The sequence below is a fragment of the Zingiber officinale genome, chromosome 2A (genome assembly GCF_018446385.1).
Source record: "Zingiber officinale cultivar Zhangliang chromosome 2A, Zo_v1.1, whole genome shotgun sequence".
Lineage (NCBI taxonomy): Eukaryota > Viridiplantae > Streptophyta > Magnoliopsida > Zingiberales > Zingiberaceae > Zingiber > Zingiber officinale.
This window is the reverse complement of record NC_055988.1, coordinates 7246199-7270009: the sequence shown is the minus strand read 5'-3', so window position 1 is coordinate 7270009 and position 23811 is coordinate 7246199. Positions and strand designations below refer to the sequence as shown.

Sequence of the window (23811 nt, the reverse complement as noted above, 5' to 3'; positions counted from 1 at the left end):
GGCTCTTTATGAGATACCAAGTACAATATAATGCGCTTTCCTTTGGGCCGACACATTATTTGTTAGCGATACTCTCTAATATAACTCAAACTTTAATTGGTCACACAATGTGCCTTCCTTTGGGCCTGCCTACCCATTGTGCACATAATATGATACTTTATATGAGTTATATTTTGATTCATAGCTTACAACAACCTTAATCGGCCACATAATATGTCTTCCTTTGGGTCAACATATTTTGTCCATGATTTGAACAAAATAATATTTTGTTCTATAGTTATAAACTACCTTATACATATATCTGGCATAAAAGTAACCTTCCTTTGGACCGATTACTTTTAGCATAGATATACCTCTACCAACACAAAATGTACTAAACCTACCTAAGGTGTCTTCCTTTGGGCCGACACATTAGTTCAATTTAGTAGCACGTTGTGTAGATAGTTCCAAGAAAATACTAGAAACTTAATTCGAACAGATATTACTTAATCAACCTTAACGACATAAAATTAGACATATTGATCGATTGATACCTTATGATAATCGATTGGTGTGTTTCAATCGATTATTCTAATCGATTTGAAAGAGTACTACATTCAACTACATAATTATTGTACTCAAGTTTTTTTTAATTTTATAATTAAATAGTATTATTTAATAATAATTAATTAATTAATTTACTGTTCATAGAACATGCAATTTGAAACAAGTGTTTCAAAAAAACATATATATATATATATATATATATATATATATATATATATATATATATATATATATATATATATATATATATATATATATGTTGTAAAATAAATTATGTGGATGTCCATAACCCCCAATGATTTCATAAACTCCCTCATCTACATAACCTATCATCTTTTAAACTCCTAAGTTATATAAATTCATGAGGAGTTTCAATATGATTATGTTCCTATAAATACATATGTATATTCATTTTAATAAGTAAGAAAGAAAGAGGAAAAAGAGAAAAGGTTAATAATATTTCCTTTTCATATGCAATTGCTTATATAATTTTATAAAACGTTATCAGCACGAAGAGCTCTACTTTTTCTTTTAAATCAATTATAGGTAATATTAAAAAAAAATGTATAGATATATTTATATATACATATTTTTTTTCTACAATCAAAACTATTTAAATGCCAAGAAGTTAAATTTATAGTTCCTTTATCATTTGTTAACTATTATCCAATTAACTATTAGTTAGTTACTTATTTGTATGATTTGCAACGTTTTAAAAATTTTATAATATTTTACAGTTAAGTATTACCAAATCATCTTTTGATTATATCATGTTTTATCATTTATTAATAAATATATATGATGCACGATAATTATTATTAATAATTTAGTTTTCTTTGTAATAGATTCTTACTATGTCCAATCTTTCAAAGTTAGAGTTTGTGGCTCTTGATATTTCGGGAAAAAATTATCTATCGTGGATTTTGGATGCGGAGATTCATTTGGATGCTATGGGTCTTGGAGACACCATAAAAGATGGAAATAAGGAATCTTTACAAAATCGTGCAAAAGCAATGATATTCATTCGTCACCATCTTCATGAAGCATTGAAAATTGAATATTTGACAATTAAAGATCCACTTGAGCTATGGAATAATTTGAAGGAAAGGTATAGCCATTATAAAATCGTGATTCTTCCAAATGCTCGTTATGAATGGATTCATTTACGTTTACAAGATTTTAAATCTGTACGTGAATATAACTCAGCAATGTTTAGAATTAGCTCAAAATTAAAATTATGTGGTGAAAAAATTACAGATGAAGATATGTTGGAAAAAACATATTCTACCTTTCATGCATCTAACATGCTCCTGCAGCAGCAATATAGAGAGAAAGGTTTTAAGAAATATTCTGAGTTGATTACATGTCTTCTGGTGGCTGAGCAAAATAACGAGCTTTTGATGAAAAATCATGAGATCCGTCCAACTGGTGCTAGTCCAATCCCTGAAGTGAAAGAGATAACTGGTAAAAATGATAAACGACAGCACAGACAAAAATTTCATCATGGTCGTGGTCGTGGTCATGGTCGTGGTCGTGGTCGTGGTCGTAGATACGGAAATGATCGATCTCAAGAAAATCATGATGGTTATAATAAAAGAAACACAACAACTCACCAGAAGTGGGTTAACAATAATGTTCACCAAAAGTGGACAAATGACAATGGTAAAAGGATTCAAAGTGGACAAGATAATGACGAAAAGAAATCAGAAAATTCATGTTATAGATGTGGCATGAAAGGGCATTGGTCACGTACTTGTCGTACGCCAAAATACTTTATTGATCTCTACCAAGCCTCTTTAAAGGGCAAGGCAAAAGATATAGAGACCAATGTTGTCTTTCAAGACAATAACACAATTGTTGGTCCTTCTATGACAACACATTTGGATGTTTCTGATTTCTTTGCAGATCCTGATGGAGGGATAGACAATTTGACTGGAAATGAAGATATTTATGGAAATGTCTAAATTAATCAAATATTTTAAAATAAATTAGTTCATTTGCTATTATGTTTTCTTTTACTAATCTTTTAGTTGTTTCTCATTATGTATCTCTTTTGTTTTAATGAAGAATATCATGGCTTTTGGATTAAATAATGGAGATTTATGCCTTATTGATAGTGCAACGACACATTCTATATTCAGAAAGAAAAAATATTTTTCTTATTTAGAAATGGGTGAAAGTAATGTTAATACAATATCTGGTACTACAAATATTATTGAAGGTTCTGGAAGAACTAATATATCATTATTTGGAGGAACAAAATTTGTTATTGACAATGCATTGTTCTCTCCTAAGTCTCAAAGAAATTTGCTAAGTTTTAAAGATATTCGTCGAAATGGATATCAGATTGAAACATATGATGAGAACATTGAATATCTCTATATTACAAAATTAGTGTTGGGTAAGAAACATGTATATGAAAGATTACCCGCTTTCTTATCTGGTTTGTATTACACAATAATATATGCAGTAGAAACAAATGCAATAGTAAATCCGAAGTTTACTGATTCAAATGATTTTATACTTTGGCATGACCGATTGGGACATCCTGGTTCTACAATGTTTAAAAAAATTATCAAGAATTCACATGGACACCCATTAAAGAACCAGAAGATTCTCCAATTTAATGAATTCTCATGTTCTGCTTGTTCTCAAGGAAAACTTATTATGCGACCTTCACCATCTAAAGTTGGAATTGAATCCCCTGCATTTCTGGAACGTATACAAGGTGATATATGTGGGCCTATTCACCCACCATGTGGGCCATTTAAATATTTTATGGTGCTAATTGATGCCTCTACAAGATGGTCACATGTATGTTTATTATCAAGTCGCAACCTAGCGTTTGCGAGATTGCTCGCCCAAATAATTCGGTTGAGAGCTCAATTTTCAGAATATTCTATCAAGAAAATACGTCTTGATAATGCGGGTGAATTTACATCTCAAATATTTAACGACTATTGTATGTCTATTAGAATAACTGTTGAACATCCTGTTGCTTATGTTCATACACAAAATGGTTTAGCTGAATCATTTATTAAACGCCTCCAGTTAATAGCTAGACCATTGATTATGAGAACTAAGCTTCCTACATCTATTTGGGGGCATGATATTTTGCATGCAGCAACACTTATACTTATCAGGTCAACCAGTTATCATATATTCTCCCCTTTACAATTGACTTTTGGTCAAGAGCCTAATATATTCCATTTGAGAATATTTGGATGTGCAGTATATGTGCCAATTAACCCATTACAACGCACTAAAATGGGACCCCAAAGAAAATTGGGAATATATGTTGGATATGATTCTCCTTCAATTATAAGATATTTGGAACCAATGACAGGAGATGTTTTTACGGCACGATTTGCTGACTGTCACTTTAATGAAACAATTTTTCCAAAGCTAGGGGGAGAAAATAAAGAGTTTCCCAAAGAAGTCACTTGGCATGCATCATTATCGCAATTTGATCCTCGTACAAATCAATGTGAACTTGAAGTTCAAAGAATAATACATTTGCAAAATATTGCAAATCAATTGCCTGATGCATTCACTGACTTGAAAAGAGTGACTAAGTCACATATACCAGCCATTAATGCTCCGGCTCATATTGATGTACCAATTGGACAATCAATTAATGAGATTACAACTCGCCTGAAGCGTGGTAGACCAATCGGTTCTAAAGATAAAAATCCTCGAAAAAGGAAAGGAGCAACTAATCAAGATGTTCATTTTGAAGCGCCTAAGTCTCCTATAGAGACAACTGACATAACTTTTGATAAAACTCCAGAAGAGGTCCAGATACTTGAAAATAATGAAGAAATCTCAATAAATTATGTCAAGACAGGGAAGAAATTGAATCGATCAAGATTAGTTATCGACAATAAATTTGCATACAATGTAGCGCTTGAAATTATTTATGAAAATGATGATCAAGAACCTAAATCTATTGAACAATGTCGTAGTATGCATGATTGGCCAAAATGGAAAGATGCAATTCAAGAGGAATTAAACTCACTTGCAAAACGTGAGGTTTTGGGACCTGTAGTCCAAACACCAAAAGGTGTAACCCCTGTAGGGTAAAAATGGATTTTTGTACGAAAGCGAAATGAGAAAAATGAAATCATAAGATATAAAGCTCGTTTAGTGGCACAAGGTTTTTCTCAAAAACCTGGTATTGATTATGAAGAAACATATTCCCCTGTAGTGGATGCAATCACATTTCGATATCTTCTTTGTATGACAGCACAAGAAAAGCTTGAAATGCGTTTGATGGATGTAGTAGTAGCTTATTTGTATGGAAAACTTGATAATGATATTTATATGAAAATCCCTGAAGGGCTCACAATGCCAGAAGCATCAAGTTCAAATTTTAAAAATATTTATTCCATTAAATTACAAAGATCTTTGTATGGATTCAAGCAATCTGGACGTATGTGGTATAAACGTCTAAGTGATTATTTGGTGCAACATAAATATCAAAATGATCCAATATGTCCATGTGTTTTTATAAAAAAGAATGGACTAAAATTTATCATTATTTCTGTATATGTTGATGATTTAAATATCATTGGAAGTCCTGAAGAAGTTATACATATAGTTGATATCTTGAAAAGAGAATTTGAGATGAAAGATCTAGGAAAAACAAAATTTTGTATTGGATTACAAATTGAACATTTTGCTGATGGAATTTTTATCCATCAATCAGCTTATACACTAAAGGTTCTAAAACGATTTTATATGGATAAAGCTCATCCATTAAGTTCCCCAATGGTTGTTCGATCACTTGATGTGAACAAAGATCCTTTTCGACCTAGTGAAAATGGTGAAGAACTGTTTGGTCCTGAAGTATCATATTTAAGTGCAATTGGTGCATTAATGTAGCTTGCTAATAATACAAGACCAGATATAGCATTTGCTGTAAATTTATTAGCAAGATATAGTTTTTCTCCAACACGTAGACATTTGAATGGAATTAAACATATATTTAGGTATCTTCAAGGTACCATCGATTTGGGCTTATTTTATTCTAATATGTCTACTTCAGAGTTAATTGGTTATGCAGATGCAGGATATTTATCTGATCCACATAAAGGTCGATCTCAGACTGGTTATTTATTTACATATGGTGGAACAGCCATATCTTGGAGATCTATCAAACAAACCATAGCCGCTACATCATCGAATCATTCTGAAATACTTGCAATACATGAAGTCAGTCGGGAATGTGTTTGGTTGAGATTAATGATTCAACATATCAAGGAAAAATGTGGTTTAGCTACTAATAAGGAAATTCCAACAATATTATATGAAGACAATGCGACATGTATAACTCAATTAAAGGAAGGGTACATCAAAGGGGATAGAATTAAACATATTTCACCAAAGTTCTTCTTCACTTATGATCTACAAAAGAATGGTGATATTAAAGTTCAACAGATTCGCTCTAGCAATAATTTGGCAGATTTATTTACTAAAGCATTACCTACAACAACATTTAAGAAATTAGTACATGGTATTGGAATGCGGCGGTACAGAGATCTCAAATGATATTTCAAATAGGGGGAGTAAATTTTCACTATACCATATTATATTGTCTGGTAAATTTATAGTGATACAATTGTAGAATGACGTACTCTTTTTCCTTACTAGATTTTTTTTCCCATTGGGTTTTTCCTAGTAAGGTTTTAATGAGACGGATTCCTTAATTATGGACATCCAAGGGGGGAGTGTTGTAAAATAAATTATGTGGATGTCCATAACCCCCAATGATTTCATAAACTCCCTCATCTACATAACCTAACATCTTTTAAACTCCTAAGTTATATAAATTCATGAGGAGTTTCAATATGATTATGTTTCTATAAATACATATGTATATTCATTTTAATAAGTAAGAAAGAAAGAGGAAAAAGAGAAAAAGTTAATAATATTTCCTTTTCATATGTAATTGCGCGCTTTTGCTTATATAATTTTATAAATATATATATATATTCTTTACGCATGAAACAGTACGATACCATTTAAAAAATAATTTTTTTTTTGAAATAGTATTATTTTGAAACCGTGTTTTTTGTATTGAAACATTGTTTTGTTGAATCCGTTTTTTTTAATCGAATAACAGTGAACTTAATCAAATCGATTAAAAAAACTTAATTCAAACAGTAACTAATCAATCGATTAAAATTAATTTTAATCGATTGATAATTAACGTAATCACGAGTTTAAGATTGATAAATTATTTAAGAAAAATGTTTAATCAATTTCTATTCTGTTAGATGTTTTAGATTTGGTAATCGATTGGTTGACCAAATCAATCTATTAAATCATTACTAATGAAAGATCAAATTTTTCCTAAATTTTCTATACAAAAGATTTTGACGATCAAATAATTGTATTATATAAGGAAAACTTAATCTAACATACAAACAATAAATCAATGAAAAATTTAAACTTTATTGTCAATGAAAACGATGAAACAGAAACCTGTGGCTCTGATACCAATTGATGGTTCTCATAAAAATCTAAGCCACTTGAATTTTAGATAATCAAAATAAGAATTTGTATAGGAAAAACTATAACATATGAGCATGGATCTTCGTTTCATCGAGAACATGATATAAGAAAAAGTAAATAATACATAAACATAATGATAAAGAACCTGATTGAAAAGTCATATCGTTGTCCTTTAGCGTCGTCAAAAAGATCCTGTGGAAGAAGAAATAGTAGAAGGAAAAGGTAGGTCTTCCGAAGGAGTTAGGTTGATGACGCCGAATTTTCTTTGTCAATAGGGAACAAAGAGACGTCTCAAGATTATTCTAATCCTCTGGGACCAACCCATTATATAATGTACATCTATTATCAGCCCATAAATGATAATAGATGCGCTACACATATGAGATCTATATCCAGTTATCCAAAACCCACTAAACATAAGTTAGATCACTTTAAAGAGTTCAGATCGTATTCACGTGTGCAACTTACAAATAAACTCATATAATAAGAATAATTATATCTAACAGAGACATTTAAAGGTTAAAATTTTGCATATATGATCATGAAAATTTTAATGGAAGAAAATTAAAGGTGTTAATCTCTTTCCTTGACTTTTAAAATTAAATAAAGGGCGTTAATCTCTTTCCTTCGTGACTTTTAAAATTAAATAAAGGGCGTTAATCTCTTTCCTTCGTGACTTTTATCAATCACTCGCATTAACATTTTAGAAGTAAAATTTTCAACAAATTATTTCCTATAACTTTTTCTTGTATCGATTAATCCATTTTTCATGAATATTTAAGTGTGTCAAGTATTTGCAAGGTGATAGGAAAATGGAGGATGACTCGCCGATCGAACAAGTGCGACTAACAGTTCCTCCCATAGATGATCCAACGTTGCAGGTGTTAACATTTCGTATGTGGATTCTCGGTGTTCCACTTTGCATCTTGCAGTCGGTGTTGGTTCGAATTGGTTATTTCAGGCAGCCATTCGTTTACATATCATCAGTTTGTTTCGACATCTTCATGTTCAGTGGAGGTAATATGTTGGCCAAGGTTTTGCCAAATAAAGTTGTTAGGATTCCGGGTACAAGATGGAGTTTTTCGCTGAATCCATGCTCTTTCAACGTCAAAGAACATATCACCATGTCCATATTTGTCAATTCAATAGGCAGCTCAGGATTTCTCAACATTAGCATAGCTAAGATCTTTTACCATAGAGAAATTCATATTTTGCCCGCTTTACTCTTGGTTATATCAACTCAGGTACCAAGTTTGTTATCATATATATATATATATATATATATAAAAGAAGAGAAGTGATCATATATCTTACATACAATTTATGCAGTTTTTAGGTTTCGGATTTGCTGGTTTGTTTCTAAAAGTTTTTGTGGATTCAGCATATATGTGGTGGCCCAATGTAATTGCCAATATCTCGTTCTACAGGTATGTTAATTAATTTATTTTTCCTAATGAATTATTAAACATAGGATGAAATAAAAACGATGTGTAATTTTTTATTTATATTTATCAGGGCATTACATGAGCAGGATAAGAGGCCTAAGGGAGGGTTATCACGTTATCAATTCTTTTGTATTGCCACTGCTGCTATTTTCGCTTATAATATCATCCCTTTTTATTTCTTCCCGTCTATTACTGCTCTCTCATTTGTGTGTTGGATATGGAAGGATTCGATCACTGCACAACAAATTGGCTCCGGGATGAATGGGCTAGGCATTGGATCATTTTCACTCGATTGGATGATGACGACAAGTTTCATAGGAAGTCCTTTGGTCGTTCCTTCATTTGTGATATTCAATATGTTGTTTGGATATATTGTAGTTGCATACATTATCTTACCCTTCTCTTATTGGAGTAATGCATTTGAGGCAAGGAAATTTCCAATGGTTTCGACCAATATCTATGATTCTACCGGCCACAAATACAATATCTCTAGAATTCTAGATTCGAACACTCTCTCGTTAAATCAAGAAGCCTATGATAAATACTCAAAGGTATACTTCACTACGTCACTAATTTATAGTTACGGGTTTAGTTTCGCTCAGTACACATCCTCTATTTCTCAGATTGCTCTTTTTAATGGGAGGTATGTACTCATTTTGTAACATTGTACGTAGTTGATGTATGCATAATCTTAATTAGATTAATTGGTTCAGTTATCTATCTGCAGGTCACTTTGGCAGCAGTTTAAGAAGGCATATAAAGATGACGAGCAAGATGTGCATTCAAGGCTAATGAAGCAAAACTATGAATCTGTTCCTCAATGGTGGTTTTACTTCATATTTTTCCCAATGATCGGATTGGCAATTCTAGTCTGTGAAGGTTTTGGAGGTCAAATTCAACTTCGTTATTGGGAGGTTTTATTGGCATGCGCTCTGGTGCTTCTGTTCCTTCCTGTGGAAACTGTACTTCGAGCAATTAGTGGTCTGGTGCGCACTCATCTTTACAATGAATTTGTTGACTATCGAACCCATATTTTAACTTTCCAATAACTTTGTAGGGATTCTCATTAGATCTTTTACTAGAAACCATCATTGGATATATGAATCCAGGCAAACCTATAGCCAACTTGGCTTTCAAATTATACGCATCAGAGGCTCACCTTTTGGCATCATCTGTTATATATAACTTCAAGTTATCACACTACGCCAAGATTCCTCCAAAAGTCTTATTTCGTATCATGGTAAGTTTATTCACTATCTTAATTCTTTTATATCATGGATTGTTGATTTTATTCATCATTAATTATATACAAAATGAGTTTATTCACAGATTCTAAGCACGGTGATTTCGTGCTTCACTGATTTTGGCATAGCATGGTGGATACTTCAATCAATAGACAATATTTGTCAACCAGAATTGCTTCCCAGAGGAAGTCCTTGGACTTGTCCTAGTGAGAGAGTGACATACATATCTTCGGTAACATGGGGACTTGTCGGACCTAGTAAGATGTTCTATCCCAATGGTATGTACTCGGTAATTTTTATCTTTGCTCTTATTGGATTCTTCCTACCGATTCCCATTTGGTTATTATCGCACAAGTACCCTGAAAAGAAATGGATTAGTCTCATTAACTTTCAAATTATATTCCATGCCTCCATTCTCATACCTTTTGGTGGTACTGTGAGTTACTCGAGCTGGTTTATTATTGGCATACTCTTCAACTACTTCATCTATCATAAACGTAAAGAATGGTGGACTAAATATAATTATATATTGTCTGCTGGACTTGACGCGGGTTCTGCAATTTTTGCTATTTTGGTTAGCGTCTCTCTTCAATTTCAAGACATATATGGAGTGAACTGGTGGGGAATAGAATTAGGTGATCATTGTCCATTGGCAAAATGTCCCACAATAGCTGGTATTATTGTTGAAGGTTGTCCCATAATCCATTGACCATATTTGTTATTAAATTCAAATATTCAAGTGTGTTTTTTTAATTTTATTACTTTGTTTAATCTGACAGTTGTCGATTTTGTTTTCTTTAGCAACTGTTTTTGGTAAAATTTTCATTTCACCGTAGCTTTAAATTTATATATTACTATTCCATTAAGGCGCATTCTATTTAAAGGCATAATAATTTTACTAATTTTATAAAGAAATAGTTCATAGATTCCTCACACATAGTTTTTTAAAAAATAATCAAACTAAATTTTGAGCCTCCAACTTTGAGCCAGGTATAAATAATATAATGCAACTATCAAAATTGGTCGGCCTTATGTACCGTGTCAAATCCTAGCTCGTACATAGATTGATTGCTCGGTGCAAATCCTAGTTCAATTGGCCTATACTTGACTGGCTCAAACTCAGTAGCAATTAACAAAATTCATGCATCAGAATAATAAACGTAATTTTTTTGAAACCGAATACTGAGCTTAGTATCGAAGTGTCAAAATTACATTTTCTTAATTGCTTCCTTCAATATTGTCCTTGCTCTTTAATTCTATATATTATTTTACAATAAATACTCACAAATTTCAAAAATATTAAAAATAATTAATTTTTAAATTCAAGAGAACAATACAATTACTACTGAGATAAATAAATATTATATCGTTTTTAGATAAATGTAATCACATATTACGATCTCAATTTCTTTTTCCTTTTAATAATTTCTTACTCCATGCATGTCTTCAATTTCTTATGATAATTCTTTGTTATTCTCATTAGAACAAATATGTTAAAACTTTAATTCTTTGATCTTCTAAAATGTTGATCGCTTTGAAATTCATACATTTTGGTCTTTTGAGAGCATAAAATAAAACGAAACAAAAGCAGTAATCACTCACAGTGATCTCCTGAAAAAAAAATCGCAAATGAAGACGTTGATCGACGAAGAGGCTGTCGCTGTCGGAAGCACGATCAAGGGGCAACCGGAAAGCACTTCAAAGTTCACGAGCCAAATCCCAACCTCTAGACGTTCACCTTTGCTCGTTGATCACCTCACACTTCGCTACGCTCCTCTTTAATCACCTTTCCAAAACCTCTGCACCCTCTTCCTCTTCTCAAAGGCTTGGACGTACCTTTATAAGAAGACTAAGAAAGACGAAGGGGAAAGGACTGTAGGACCGTTGGGCCGGCTAGAAGGGGGGGGGGGGGGGTTGAATAACCCTGAATTAAACACAACCCTTTCTCGAACAATTAAGCTAACACTTGAAAAATAGATTAAGCAGAAAATAAAGCATAAAAATGAGGTACCGGATTTGACTTGGTTACAACCGGGGAGGTTGTTAATCCAAGGAAGATGATTGCACTAAGAACTCCTTCAGGCGGAGAAGCCTCGTTTACAGCAGTGTAGGCACAAAAAGAAAGAAGCTAATCAAAGCAGTGTAAGCACACAAGTGTTACAATTTCTGAACTGATGAAAAGCTTCTGGACCAAGGCTATATTTATAGCCTTAGTCGGGGCGCCTGGAAGGGTTCCGGGCGCCCTGGGGGGATAAAACTTTATCCCCCAATGTTCAGATCGCGTAAATCACGATCTTGGTTAAAATCAGGGTCCGGGCGCCCCGGACAGCTCCGGGCGCCCGGATTGGTTCCGGGCGCCCCGGAGCAAAAAGTCAACTGTAGTTGACTTTTTGTCCGGGACCACTTCTCCGTTAAGTCCTCGTCTCGGTCCGGGTCTTCTGCTCCGGATCCGCTTGATTTGGGTGATCTCTGATATCCGGAATAGGGCTCACCCGAACCCATCTTCCGGTCTTCTCGAGCGTGCTTCCCTCCGGCTTCTCGTCCCTCGGAATTGCCGCGTGTCCCTTCTCGTCCACCAGCGTACTCATCCGCAGACTTCGTCCCTCGATCGCACCCTGTGCCGACCTTCGCGTTAGCTGCGTCTCTTGCTCCCCGAGCAATCTTTCGCTCCGGCTTTCGTACCTCGGAACCATCCCGCGCACTTCCTTCTCGTCCGCCGGTGTACTCTTCCGCAGTGCCTCGTCCCTCGGACGCACCGTGTGCCGTCCTTCTCGCTAGCTGCATCTTCCGCTCGAGTACCTGTGCTCCTAAGCTCCTGCACACTTAGACACAAGGTTAGAAACAAACAGGACCTAACTTAACTTGTTGATCACACCAAAACAACCTTGGGTTTCCAACAAGGACGCCCCTTCGTCTCCTTGGCGTTTGTAGTAGTTTGCAGCAATGAGAGAGACGAAAGGACTCCATTTCCCTTCATCTCCTGTAACGTCAAACATCTCCCACTCGTCTAAGTCAATCTATAAGGTTATATGGTCACATAGACCATGTCAGTCACATAGACTACAAGGTGATCATGTCACGAAGACCAGAGCAAAATTAGTCACAATGACCAAATAAGTCATGTAGACTTTATGAGAATCAAGTCACGAAGTTCAGAGCAAAATTAGTTACAAAGACCAAATAAGAACATCCATTCCATACATTAAGGAAAATGGTTCGTGCGACAACAAGCACATTGAGCATTCAACTGCTAAGAAGATTGTCACACCTTACTTAGCTGCTCCATAGAACGAATCAGAGACATAAATGACTTGCTTTTACCCCAGATTAAATTATTTACATCATTATGAACATTTCTAATCCCTCATATTGACCATATGTCAAGAGCATGTTCAACATCTTCAATCAAACAAATTATTTACAATTACATTTTATGTACTGAACTTAAAATGTAACTGGTACCAGTGAATAAATGTCACATATGTAAATCAATTTTAATCTTCCTTTTTAGCTAGAATCTATTCATTCTAATAAGTCGCTTTCCTAGTTATGCTCCATAGACTGAATCATCCATAGCCAATAGGAAACATGCTAAAGTAGCATACAGTAATTAAAACTTCAAGTAGACAGCTAAATAGTCACTTAGGGTAATATTGATATTAACTTATAATCTCAAGGGTCTCACATAGTAGAGAAGCAGAGATTCATTCTCCTACTACCCTTCTTGTCGTCATAGCACATGTGGTATGAATCACATGCTACGATATTATTCTCTTTACTAAAAAGAGCGTATATTTTTCCCAAATTTAACATCGTACAGATTTCGATCTAGATATACCTAATGTTTAATCCTGAATTCAACATATGAATTCTAATCTGGCCTTTAAGAAGATTTAGTAAACGGTGGGTGCATTTACTCCAATCATTATACAAATGATCTCATCTTGACAACTTATGACCTTAACTTATGGGTATATCTCTATTCACAGCTACATAAGTTGTCCCATAGGCAATGGTCTTACCTCTATTTATACTTAATAAATAGAGATGATTGTCCATGTGAGTGGATCAATCTCAATCTGCCAACATGCTTATCGAGACTTTTATTCGAATGTAACAAAGACATATACACTGAATAGATCATGCCATTTTTCATTTATCAAAATGTCTGTACAATTAGTTACATTTTTCGAAGTCCCAAAGACTTCCATGTCTATGAAATGACTCTTTAATCAATGACTTAGTAAAAGGATCAGTAAGCATATTTCATGTAGGGATGTACTTAAGAATCATCATTTTCTTGTCCACAATATCCCTTACAAAATTATACTTAATTCTATATGCTTTCTTTTGCTGTGATATTTGGGATCCACAGCTTGGCCGTTATAGTACACTGTAACAGGACTCCCACTGTCCTCAGTAATTTTCAAATGCTTTAGGAACCTTTTTCAACTAGACAGATTGTTGCACAACTAATGCGCAAGCCACACAGCTTCCAATGTTGACAAGGCTACATAAGCCTACTTCTTGCTATTCCATGAGATGACGCCATCATTTAGCAAGAAGGTAAGCTTGATGTGGTTTTTCTGTCATCAAGGTCTCCTTCCCAATCTGCATTTGTGTAGCCACTCAGATTCATCTTTGATCCTTGAAAAATATATACATAATTTGTTATCCTTTTGAGGTATTTAATTATCCTTTTCATCACTTTCCAGTGTCTCAATCCTAGGTTTAACTGGAAAACGACTAACTTGTTGGTGCGGGAAGCATCCGACGATCGAACCTTAGTTTTGATAATGGCAAAGGATTCAAAGTTAAGTTAGTGTGTGATCTAACATGTTTGAATGAGTGTTTCAGGAAAGTCCTAGCTGCGGTTAGGCAGGTGAAAAACCCTAAGGGGTGGTAACCTTAGGTCCTAGGGGGCGGTAACCCTAGGTGGAGGAAAACCCTAAGGGGCGGTAACCTTAGGTCCTAGGGGGCGGTAACCCTAGGTGGAGAAAAACCTTAAGGGGCGGTAACCTTAGGTCCTAGGGGGTGGTAACCCTAGGCGGAAAGTCCATTCGGTCTGGAGGACCGGACTGACATCAGGTAATCTCTCCTGAGGGGAGTAGGTGAGGACGCGTTCCCCTTAGAGGAAACAGTAGGTGTCGGGTCGACCTAGGGTTTCCGTTGGGAATCCGAAGTCAGACTCGGACAGTCCAAAGACTGTCAGTTCTTCTTTACTATGTTTTATCAGATTCTAACACTGCCCAACACCATAGCTTATATTAGGACGAGTACACAACATAGTGTACATCAAACTACCAATAGCACTGCATATGATTTCTTCTTCATTTCGGCTATTTCCTTAGAAGTCTTGGGATACATATTTTTACTCAAAACAGTACCTTTCTCTATAGGTGTCTGTTCAATGTTGCACTCTAACATATTGAAGTGTTGTAGCATCTTAGTGATATAAGTTTCTTGAGACAAACCCAAGAGCCTTCTTGATCGATCTCTAACGATCTTCACTACTAAGATGTACTCTACTTCTCCCATATCTATTATGTCAAATTATGATGAAAGCCAATTTTTGACTTCTATCACACACTTTATGTCGCTTCTAGCTATTAACATATCATCAACATATAATGATAAAATGATAAACTTTCCTTTTTCCTTTCTTAGGTAAACTCAATGATCCTCATTGACCATTTCAAAACCATAAGACAATATTACTTCATTAAATCTTATGTTCCATTGTCTTGACACTTGTTTTAGCTCATATATAGACTTCCGAAGTCTACCTACTCTTTTCTCTTAGCCTTCAGCAACATAACCTTCTGGTTGTACCATATAGATTTTTTCGTCAAGATTACCATTATGGAAAGTCGTTTTTACATCCATCTGATGTAATTCCATGTCATATTGTGCTACTATAGTTAGGATGACACATATTGACACAAACTTCACAACTGAGGAGAATATCTCTTCAAAGTCAATGCCCTCCATTTAGGCATATCCTTTTGCAACTAATCGAGCTTTGTATTGATTAATCAATTCATCTGCTTTCCTCTTTACTTTGAGAATCCATTTATTCCCAATAGCCCTTCGGCCCGGAGGAAGATCGACTAAATCCCAAACTTGATTCTTTCTCATTGACTTCATTTCTTCATCCATTGTAACTTTCTATTCTTTTCAAACTGAGCATCTCAAAGCTTCCTCAACTGTTCGAGGTTCCTCATCATTAAATGGGAGAATCATCAATGTCTCATTCTCAATATCAAACCTTCTTTGAGAAATAATCTGACGACTACTTCTTCGAAGGTTAAACTGTTGAGAAACTGACTCATTCAGTGGTAAATTATTCCCACTCGGTTGACTAGATTCAGGCATCTCCTGATTTATTGATAAAGGAACATTATCCTCCTCCTCTATCTCATATAGAGGAATTATCTTATCAACTTTATCTCATGTTGGGAACTTAGTTTCTAGAAAAGTAGCATCTCTTGACTCTATTTCAGATATGGTTCCATCTTGTCGCTCACCAATACAAACATAACCCTTATAAGTCTCAGAGTACTTTATAAAGATACACTTCTTACCTCTGGGTCCTAATTTTTCATATTCGTGAGTCTTATCATGAACGTAGGCAGCTGACCCCCAAGGTCTCAGATTACTTAAATCCGACTTTCTGCCTGCCCAACGTTCATGTGGGGTAGATGGAACTGACTTTGAAGACACTTTGTTAAGTATATAGGCCGCAACTAATAATGCATCTCCCCAATAAGAGATTGGCAAATTAGCCTGCGTCATCATAGACCTAACCATTTCAAAAAGAGTCCTATTTCTTCTTTCAGCAATCCCATTTTGCTGTGAAGTTGCAGGGATAGTAAGCTGTCTAATAATCCCTTTCTCATTACATATTGTCTTGAACTGATCAGACAAATATTTACCTCCACGGTCAGTGTGCAAGGTTTTAACCTAATGTTCCAATTGATTCTCAACTTCATTTAATTAATGAATAAAGCAATCCAATGCTTCAGATTTATGAGAAATCAAATACACATGACCAAAACATGTGAAGTCATCAATAAATGTAATAAAATAATAACTCCTATTTCTAGGCTTAATATTCATTGGACCACAAATATCTGAATGAATTAATTGCAATGGTGATTCAGCCCTAATAACCTTACCAAATGGTTTCCTAGTCGTCTTTCCAATAAGACAATGCTCACATATAGACAAGTTAATCTTAGCATGAGTGCCTAAAAGGCCCTCTTTAGCTAATCTATTCATTCGTTCTTGTCCTATATGCCGCAATCTAGCATGCCAAATTTCATCATTAATATCAGCATTACTAGTAAGAGCAATGTTTGAAAAACAACCATCATTATTATTTGGTTCTACATCAGGAATTATAAAACCATTTGTTACATAACCATACCCAGTTAACACAGAGTTAATTCGAAGTTCCACACAATGGCTATAAAAATTTACATTGTAACCTAAATCAAGAAGACAAATAACAGAAACCAGATTCCGTCGAATCTCAGGAGCATACAGGATATCATGCAGAAACAAGGTACGACCACCACGTAAGTTAAGCTTGCAAGTGTTAATTCCTTTAACTTCAATTCTTGCATTGTTTCCTACATATATCCATTTGTTGCCAGCTGGTACTCGACGGTACTCCACATATGTAGCTCGATCACGTGCTACGTGGTTCATTGCTCCTGAATCTACAATCCATAAAGGATACGAATCAGCTAACAACACTGTACTTGCAACAAATTGCTCGTGGAAAGAAGACAATAATGGATCTACCTTTTTATGCTCATCACACTCCTTAGCAAAATGACCCTTCTTACCACAATTGAAGCATGTCAAATTGCTTATAGGTTTCTGTCCATATCTCTTTCCTTTCTTCTTGATTTAGTTTTTAACAGCAACAACACTAGCCTCCTTTCCTTTTCCCTTTCTTTTCTTAAACCATCTTTTCTTATTCTTGGAACCAGAACCTTCAGCTACAAAACTTTGACCAGAAATCCTTGCGGATTCAATCCTCTCCGCCTCAAGTTCAACATGGTGTGAGACATCGGTGAAAGTCTTGATACTCTCACTGTGGGTCAAATTCTGTTTCATCGTTTCCCAAGAATCAGGAAGGGAACAGATAACTGCTTGAACCTGTTGTTCATCGGTCAATGCATGACCAGCAGCCTTAAGCTCTCGAATCATGTTACCCATCTCCCTGAGATGTTGGGTCATGGTAACATTCGAGCATTTTTTATAGCTATCAAACTTGAAAGTTAACTGACGGAGCTTACTCAGATTTACTCCACTGTACTTTTCTCTAAGGGCTACCCAGGCAACATGAGCAGATAGTAATGGCTCATACTCCTGTACTAGGTCATCCACCATTAAACTAATCAATATACTCTTAGCAATGGAGTCCTTCCTTTTCCATGCCTTATAGGCATCAAAGGTCACGTCTGTGCTGTAGAACCATCAACCGGTTCCTCCATGAATTGATTTACAGCCTCTAAAACTTCTTGTTCCTCAAGAACGTATTGTATCTTGATGTGTCAGATTTTGTAATTATCCCCATATAATTTCTCACCCTTATTGAGTTAAGCTATGATGTTTTTAGTTTCCATGATCTACATAAATAAATACATTATTTATTATTTCAGTGTAATTCATATATGTGTAATTATTCATTGACTCAGTGTAAATTAGAGTTAGTTTACAAAATCAAGTGATAACATTGTTTCCACTCATCATTCGTATTTTCTAATCTAATCAACATTGATCAATTTTATTACACACATCCCATCTAATGAATGAATCATTATTAAAATGAACTAATCATTTTTCATATGAACTAATCATATGGATATATGAACGAATCATATTCATATGAACTAATCATGTCATGAAATGAACTAATCATTTCCAAATTTATTAACATATAACAAAATTTTTCATTATATAATTCTGTTCATACATAACGACAGAAATTATTACATGACTCAAAAACTAGATGAGCTAACACTGTTCGTACATAACGACAGTAAACAGAACACTAGTAACATAGATAAGCTAGCACTACTCCCACTAGGATAAATGTTAGAGTAACGGCCAACATTATCCCTATTAACCTGGACTCATTTGGGATAATCTCAGATGGGGCAGCTTCAGGATTCTCCATCAGATCCATTTTTAGATCTTCCTTGAATATTTCCTAGTCATCTTCAGACTCTTCAGGCTCTTCTTCACCCATATGGTGAAGTAGTTCCTCACACAGTTCTGAATATGTGACACGTCCTTCATGACACCCCCATACATAGTCTACTATTACCCTATGATACTTTGGCAATGATTGCATTAATGCCCAGATCCTATAACTGTCCAGGATAGGAAACTCTTCTTGCTCAAGTTTCCAAAATAGTCTATCAAGCTGTCTAACATGTCTGTCGACTCCATAAGCAGACTTATACTCTATCTCCTGAATCTCCTCTCGGAGCTGGTTTCGCTACACTTCGCGACGAGTCAATGTGGTAATAGTCCGTGCCATCTGAAAAATTAAATTTAAATAAGTCAGGACAAAACCGACTAACCAGTACAAAACCAGTTCAATTCAATTTATGCAGGCATAAAAATCATCATTATAAATCAAGAAAAATAAATCTTCTCGATTTTCAGGAGTTTAAGTCGACTGACCCATTGGACCGGTCAATCAGGAGTTCGGATCTCTAAGCTTAATCTATTGTCCTTTTTAGAACTAATCTAATTGGACAGGGATTTCTGACCTATGTTCTGTTATTGTTTAAGCTCATTTGAGTCAATCTTAGACTTATTGATCAAACTTAGGTCCGTTTAATTCATCCAATTGTCCATTGGATTAAGTCTGACTCATTAGAATAAATATAATCTTTTTGATCAAATCTGACACGACAGAACTGATCTGGTCATATTTGATCAACCCAACTTCTGTAATCAAACTCACCCTAATTAATTCAATAATAAATAAACTGGTTAAACCAACAAATAATTTTAACCAGATCTAGATATCATTGAATTAAACTGGTCTGCTTAAATCAATTAATAATTTAAACCAGACTTGAGTTTGATTGGACAAGTTGGTTTGGTTCCATTTTCAGTAAATTGAACCATAAATTAATTAAATATTTATTTATTTATTAATTAATAATGCATTTCCTTATATATTTAATTAATTAATAAATATATTTAATTAAAATTTAAACATCTACGATTTATATATGCGAAGAAAAAAAAACTTACATGCGCATGCATGCACTGTGCTTCGAAAACACTACTGTTCTATTAGATCGAGACGCGCTAGAGGGGGGGGGGGGGGGGGAATAACGCTCATGACTATTTCGTTTTTCAAATCGCAAAACTATCGGAGTGAAAACGCAGCGGAATAAAACACATACACAAACACAGAGGAATTTACTTCGTTCAGAGCCTAAGGCGACTCCTACTCGAAGGCCCGCGATCCTTGATCGCTTTCCATGGGCAACAACTATAAGCTCGAAGAATATTACAAATTTAGAACAATTTTCTAACTAAAGAAATACAATACCGACGACAGAATCTAAGGAAATCGAAGTGTCGAGTCGCCGAGTCGAGTTGAAGCTTTCTCGGGATGTCGCGTTTAGCAGCCAATTGAAGCATGATCACTTGTAATCAGATGAGTTGAGGTGCTGCTCGAAACCCCCTTATAAAGGGTGTCCAAGGCGCCTTGGAAGCCTCCGAAGGCGCCTCCATAGCTCCGAGTCCACCGTGCAAATGAGCGCTGACCGTTCTGCGCTTATCACCTTGAAGGCACCTTCATAGGTCTTCAAGGCACCTTCTAAGGCGCCTCCATAGCCAACCAAGGTGCCTTCAACCCTGCTTCGCGACCAGGTCAGTTTTTACACCCGAGGCGCCTCCAAGCTCCATGGAGGCGCCTCGGACACTGTTCATCCTAGGAAAACTTCATTATTTTGTACCTACAAGACATGTTAGTCCCAAACAATATCCTGCAACATAAAGTTAGCATAAAACAACAGTATGAATATGATAAAGAATATTATGACAGTCTCCGGACTGTCCGGGTCTGACTTCGGATTTCCGTCTGGAAACCCTAGGTCGACCCGACGGCTACTGTTCCCTCTACGGGGAACGCGTCCTCACCTACTCCACTCAGGAGATTTTACCTGCTGCCAGTGCGATCCTCCAGATCGACTGGACTTTTGCTCAGCACTCGATGCTTCCGGACTTTCTGTTGGACATCCGCTTCCCGGCTAGTCCAGTCTTTCACCTGGTTCGTGACGCCAGGACTTTCCACCTAGGGTTACCACCCCCTAGGACTTTTGCCTGAAGCCATCGACCTGCCAAGACTTTCCATATAGGGTTACCACCCCCTATGACCTAGGGTTACCGCCCCCTAGGGTTTTCCCTTTGCCTAACCACAGCTATGACTTTTTTCCACCTAGGGTTCCCACCCCCTAGGACCTAGGGTTACCACCCCCTAGGGTTTTCACCTGCCTAACCGCAGTTAGGACTTTTCTGACACACTCATTCAACATGTTAGATAACAACGCACCTTAACTTTGAATCCTTTGCCATTATCAAAACTCAAGTTCGATCGTCGGATGCTTCCCGCACCAACAATCTCCCCCTTTTTGATTATGGCAACCTAAATTCAAAGTTAAGTAAAAACAAATGTATAAGTATATTAAAAAGTTTTAAGTGAGCAAGCTTAAGTATATAAATTCAAATGAACGCCTAACTTAAGCTAACACTTAAACTTTTGTGAAGCTCCCCCTTAATACAGGGTTTCCATTTTAAATTTTTTACTTTTTACTTTTGAATTTCCTACTCTCCCCCTTTGCCATTTATCAAAAAATAAGCCAGTTGAAAATAATTTTTAATTTTTCTTTTTGAAAAGTAAATTAGGCTATGAAAAAAAGGGATAAGTGCTAAGTTGAAAAATAAATTTTCACCTAAAATTTTGAAAGCACTGAGTTAAAATGTTGCAAAACTATCTGAAAGGTAACTTAGAAAATATCTTAGCAAGAATTTATAAAGTTAGGTTTCAAGGTTGGCTAAGTTTGAAAAAAAAATTTGAAAGTTGCTCTATGAATCACTTAGCTAAGCCTTTTGCAAACATTGAATTTTGAAAATATAGCTTAAGTGAAAAGGGACTTAGCTTAATTTTGAATAAAATAATACTTATTTTTGAAAAAGAACTTGTTAATTTTTAGGTTGAAGAGAGAGAGTAGCTAAAATTTAAATTTTGGTTATTTATTCAGTTGGTCCTTAAGTCCAAGCATGAGTCAAGTTAAATAGCAATCAAATTATCTAATTGGTGTTGATCAGGTATCAGAGCCCTAAAGTACAAGCATGCTTAATCTTAATATTTCTATTTCCTTTAGTTTGAGAGATACTTTTAGCTGAGATAAGGTTGTTTTTGTCTTTAACAAGTAACTAAGCAAATTTTTGTGATATCACAACACTTTAAATTCTTAGTTTTTAAAGAGGGAGTTTAACAAAAAAAAAATTGTTCAAGACTCAGTTTAGCTAAGATTTTTACTTTTAAAATACTTTTATCAAAGACTTAGCTAGACTTATGAAGATCATAGTTTTATTAAGTATTTAACCTTAAAAAGACTTAGTTTTTCAAAAAAAAATTGTTTTGATGAAATTTTGATAATGCTTTGGAAAATACTTAGCATTTTCAGCAAAACTTAGCATTTGAAAACAATTGCTTTGAGAGACACTTAGCTAAATTCCCTTTTTATTTTTAAAAAAGTACTTAGCTAAATTTGAAAATACTTAGCTATATATTCAACTTAAAAATGATTGCCTTGAGAAGACTTCTTGCCAAATAGCTAAGTTTAGAGTATAGTCTAACTAAGCTTAGTTAAAGAAGACTTGATTAAGTACTTAGCTTAAAGAGGTTTTACATGAAGGCTTAGTTTTGAAAACATTCTAGAAGAGTTGTAATTTAAAAGACGGGTCATAAATAATTTTAATCTTAAAGTTAAGTTAAAAATAACCTAAATTTTTGAAGATAAGTAAAAAAATAGTTTTTAATTTTGAGGTCAAGTCAAAATTTTATTTTAAAGAAAAACTAATTTTAAAACCAACTCAAAATCACTCTCCCTTAATTAATGCCTTAATAAATTCTTTGAGTTCAGGAGTCCAAGCATGAGAGGTTAAAAAAAAATTTATTTTCCTATCTTTCCATCTCACTCATTCTAGATTAACAAGCATGTTTAGCATATGAGTGAGCGTGAGATGGAGTTGTCTTTGCAGTTGATATAAAACATAAGTTTTGAATTTCAAATAATTTTGAAATGAAATTTTAAAAGATTTTAAAAATGATTTTTAAAAGATTTTTCAAACAATTTTGAAATTAAGATTTTAAAATGATTTTTTAAAAGATTTTTCAAATAATTTTGAAATTAAGTTTTGAAACAATTTTAAAATGATTTTTAAAAGATTTTTCAAATAATTTTGAAATTAAGTTTTAAAGATTTTAAAAATAAGTTTGAAAAGATTTTAAAAGGAATTTTGAAATTATGTTTTAAAGATTTTAAAAATAATTTTGAAATTAAGTTTTAAAATAATTTTGAAAATCAGTTTTGAAATTAAGTTTTGAAAATAATTTTGAAATTACGTTTTAAAATAATTTTGAAATTAAGTTTTAAAATAATTTTGAAATTATGATTAATTTTGAATAGAATCTTAAGTTAATTAATTTTGAGAATAATTTTTAGTTAATTAAGTTTAAGTTAATTTTAGTTTTAATTTCTTAGTCATCTCACCCGATCTAAATTTTCAATCAGAGAACCCTATAATTGTTGTGAGATGAATTATGGTTGAATTTAAGGGCCTGGTTTAACTTTGTGTTAGATTCAGGTTTAGCTTTGGGTTCAACAAGTAGACATTCTTTGGATAAACTTCTGGGCTATGGTGAGTCACAAGGAACTCATTAAAGTAACCATGCCTTCGAGGTTTCCCAAATAGTCCTACCCATTGAACTTAATACTAAACCTTGGTCT

At 34.4% G+C, this 23811-nt stretch overlaps 2 protein-coding genes across 2 annotated transcripts; both read left to right on the top strand.

The window, feature by feature from the left end:
* Positions 1-1400: 1400 nt before the first annotated feature.
* LOC122043520 lies at positions 1401-2510 on the top strand. Its single transcript, XM_042604152.1, has one exon. The coding sequence runs from the start codon at positions 1401-1403 to the stop codon at positions 2508-2510; it is 1110 nt and encodes a 369-aa protein (XP_042460086.1).
* A 5364-nt stretch (positions 2511-7874) lies between these two features.
* LOC122043518 (oligopeptide transporter 1-like) lies at positions 7875-10587 on the top strand. Its single transcript, XM_042604151.1, has 7 exons — positions 7875-8306; positions 8392-8489; positions 9235-9493; positions 9565-9747; positions 9837-10029; positions 10351-10440; positions 10553-10587. Exons 1-7 carry the CDS (start codon positions 7875-7877, stop codon positions 10585-10587), a joined length of 1290 nt encoding a protein of 429 aa, XP_042460085.1.
* Positions 10588-23811: the final 13224 nt, after the last annotated feature.